Below are 2,727 nucleotides of genomic sequence, written 5' to 3'. Positions count from 1 at the left end.
TTTGAAAATTCTCCACAAGAACTGGTTAATATAGCCAATAATTAATTTGAGAGGTCAGGACTTGTTTATTATAAATTTAATGCACAACAACAGAACCATTAGCATAGAGGGATTTTTTTTTTTTTTGGACATATTTGTTGATGTACATATCAAAATATGGAGAAGAAGGATGAAGAGCATGAGGAGCAAGGAATGAATCATGCCTTGACAGAAGCAAGACCAAGTGAATATGCAGAATTGAAAAACAGAGTAAACGACTAGTAGCTTAGGAACTAAAACAACATGTAGCTTTGGATTTAATTATTAATGAGTTAGTTATTGCAAGTGAGAAGCTTGGTTATTTTACTATTCACACGTGTCAAGTGTAGTTAGTTAGAGATAGATTTTTTACTCTGTTTCGTATATAAGTTGTATAGCTGATTCTTCTAATGATAATTGAGAAGTATTTTCCCAAATTCCTTTTGATATGGTATCAGAGCAAATTCCCAAATTCTAGGGTTCTTAGGGTTTTTTTTTTTTTTTACTTTCTCTCAATTTTCTTTGAGAAAATCACTTTCTCTCTCCAAGAAAATTCTTCGTTGACAACAATGGCTTCTGCTGCAACTCAAGGTGCTACTACATCAGAGAATGCTACGTCTTTGTCTTCACAAGATTCACCAATGAATGATCCCCTATTCTTGCATCATGTAGAGAGCCCGAGTACAATTCTTGTCACTCAGCCTTTGATTGGTGGAGAGAACTACTCAGCATGGGCTCGAGCTATAAGGAAAGCGTTACTCACCAAGAACAAACTGGGATTTATTGATGGTTCACTCACTTTATCATCTCCAATGGTGTCTACTCCTTCAGCTATTCAAGCTTGGATTAGATGTGACAGCATGGTTGGAACTTGGTTGACCAACTCAATGTCACCAAAACTTCAAGCAAGTATCATATATGAGGACACGACTTTGGAGATTTGGACTAATTTGAAGAATCGGTTTGCTCAGAGTAATGGACCAAGAATTTACAATCTTCAGAAAGAAATTGTAGATTTACACCAAGGTGAAGTTCCCATAACTGAGTTTTTTACTCAATTGAAAGTGCTTTGGGACCAATTGCAAAGTTTAAGTCCATTTCCTTCATGTACATGTGGAAAATGTGTGTGCAATGTGAATAAGAGGCTTAGTGATCTACAAGTTAGAGAGTCAGTGATGAAATTTTTAATGGGCTTAAATGACTCTTTTTCACAAGTAAGGTCTCAAGTCTTGCTCATGGATCCTTTGCCCTCTGTTAGTAAAGTTTATGCTTTGTTGATTCAAGAAGAGATGCAGAGATCAGTTCCTAATCACTCTGGTGTAAAGGTTGATTCAACTGCTCTGGTTGCAAAGATGCAAAACTTCAATGCTGGTAATCCTTCTGGTGGTAATGGTGTCAAGGGCAAGGACAAACTTGTTTGTACCCATTGTGGCAAGACTAGCCATATAGTAGACAAGTGCTATAGATTACATGGCTTTCCACCTAGGTTCAAGCTCAAGAATAAGCCTTCAATGGCTCATCAAGTTTCAGCCATTCAATCACAGGAGTTCAGCCTTTACTCCATGAAAGTTCAAATAGTGTATAAAACATTATGAATGTTTAGACCCCCAATAACAAAATTACCAATTCAAGCTTTATGACAAACAATAAGTGTGCGGAACATGAATAAACTTAATACAGAATTGATAAACAATCTAAACCAAATAAAATCACATCCACAACAGAATTTAAATGGCAAAGATAAAGGAAAGAGAGATGCAAACACAAGGACAACACATGATGTGTTATCGAAGAGGAAATTGAAGCCCTCGGCGTAAAACCTCTCTGCCGCCCTCCAAGCGGTAAGTAATCCACTACAAAATGTAGTTGGGATACATGAACAATAATAGACCCTCCAAGCCTAATCTACCCAGTGTACCTAAGCCTTCCAAGCTTCTTGCTCTAACGAGGTTGCGCCGAACCTATTTCTTTTCTAGCTTCCCGGATTCCACTACTTGACCATAGCATCAACCAATGTGAAATTAGTTCCTTCCTAACTGCTTCCCAAAGCACCAAACAGCTTTCTCACAGAAATGGATATGGTGAGAAAAGGTTTTGGTAAAAAGCCTCTTAAGGATTTAAGAATGGAGAGGAAGAGAGTTGAGGAATTTTAAGAGTCTCTTAATGAAGATTGGGGATGAATCAATCTTGATTTTCTCCAGGATTTCTCTCTCAAAATTATCTCTGGAAGCTCTCTTTCTTTCGTGGGTAAAAGGGGTATTTATACTAGGGTGAGAATCGAATGTGAAGAGTCAGGTTTTTCAAAATAGGGCTAGCTCCCGGCTTGACTGAGTCGCGAGTTCCAACCACGAGGTAATTGAACGGCTAGTTGTCCTATTTTGTCCTGTATTGCTCCAGCTAGCATGACGTTTCAACTTCTAGCATGCTTGGCACGTGTGCAGCTTTTAGTAGCTTGCAGTCGCGAGTCACCCACGAAATCCAGTAGCGAGTCACTGTTTTTCTTGTACACTCTTGAGCATTTCTTCACATTATCTCACTCACTACCCTTAAAAGAATCCCACCTAAATACAAGGTTACTAATTGCTGAAAAACATTCTGCCCGAGTTTCGATCGATCGAGCCTGTCTTTCGATCGATCGAGCCAGGTCGAAAGGCACAATCCTTTCCTACTTTAACTCGATTCCAACTTTACATAGACACATAACTTTGA

At 38.5% G+C, this 2,727-nt stretch overlaps 1 protein-coding gene across 1 annotated transcript; it reads left to right on the top strand.

The window, feature by feature from the left end:
* Positions 1 to 587: 587 nt before the first annotated feature.
* Positions 588 to 2,171, top strand: LOC115994352. Its single transcript, XM_031118467.1, has 2 exons — positions 588 to 1,597; positions 2,078 to 2,171. Exons 1-2 carry the CDS (start codon positions 588 to 590, stop codon positions 2,169 to 2,171), a joined length of 1,104 nt encoding a protein of 367 aa, XP_030974327.1.
* The last annotated feature ends 556 nt before the right edge of the window (positions 2,172 to 2,727 follow it).

This window comes from Quercus lobata, chromosome 1 (genome assembly GCF_001633185.2).
Source record: "Quercus lobata isolate SW786 chromosome 1, ValleyOak3.0 Primary Assembly, whole genome shotgun sequence".
NCBI classification, from domain to species: domain Eukaryota; kingdom Viridiplantae; phylum Streptophyta; class Magnoliopsida; order Fagales; family Fagaceae; genus Quercus; species Quercus lobata.
Note: the sequence above shows the minus strand (reverse complement) of the source record. Positions and strands in the feature narration are given on the sequence as shown.

Bases quoted from the DNA above. Each gene is read 5' to 3' on its own strand.
- LOC115994352 (XM_031118467.1), top strand. From the start codon at position 588: ATGGCTTCTGCTGCAACTCAAGGTGCTACTACATCAGAGAATGCTACG. The intron at 1,598-2,077 runs GTATAAAACATT...AGCACCAAACAG, and splicing joins TCCATGAAAGTTCAAATAGT to CTTTCTCACAGAAATGGATA.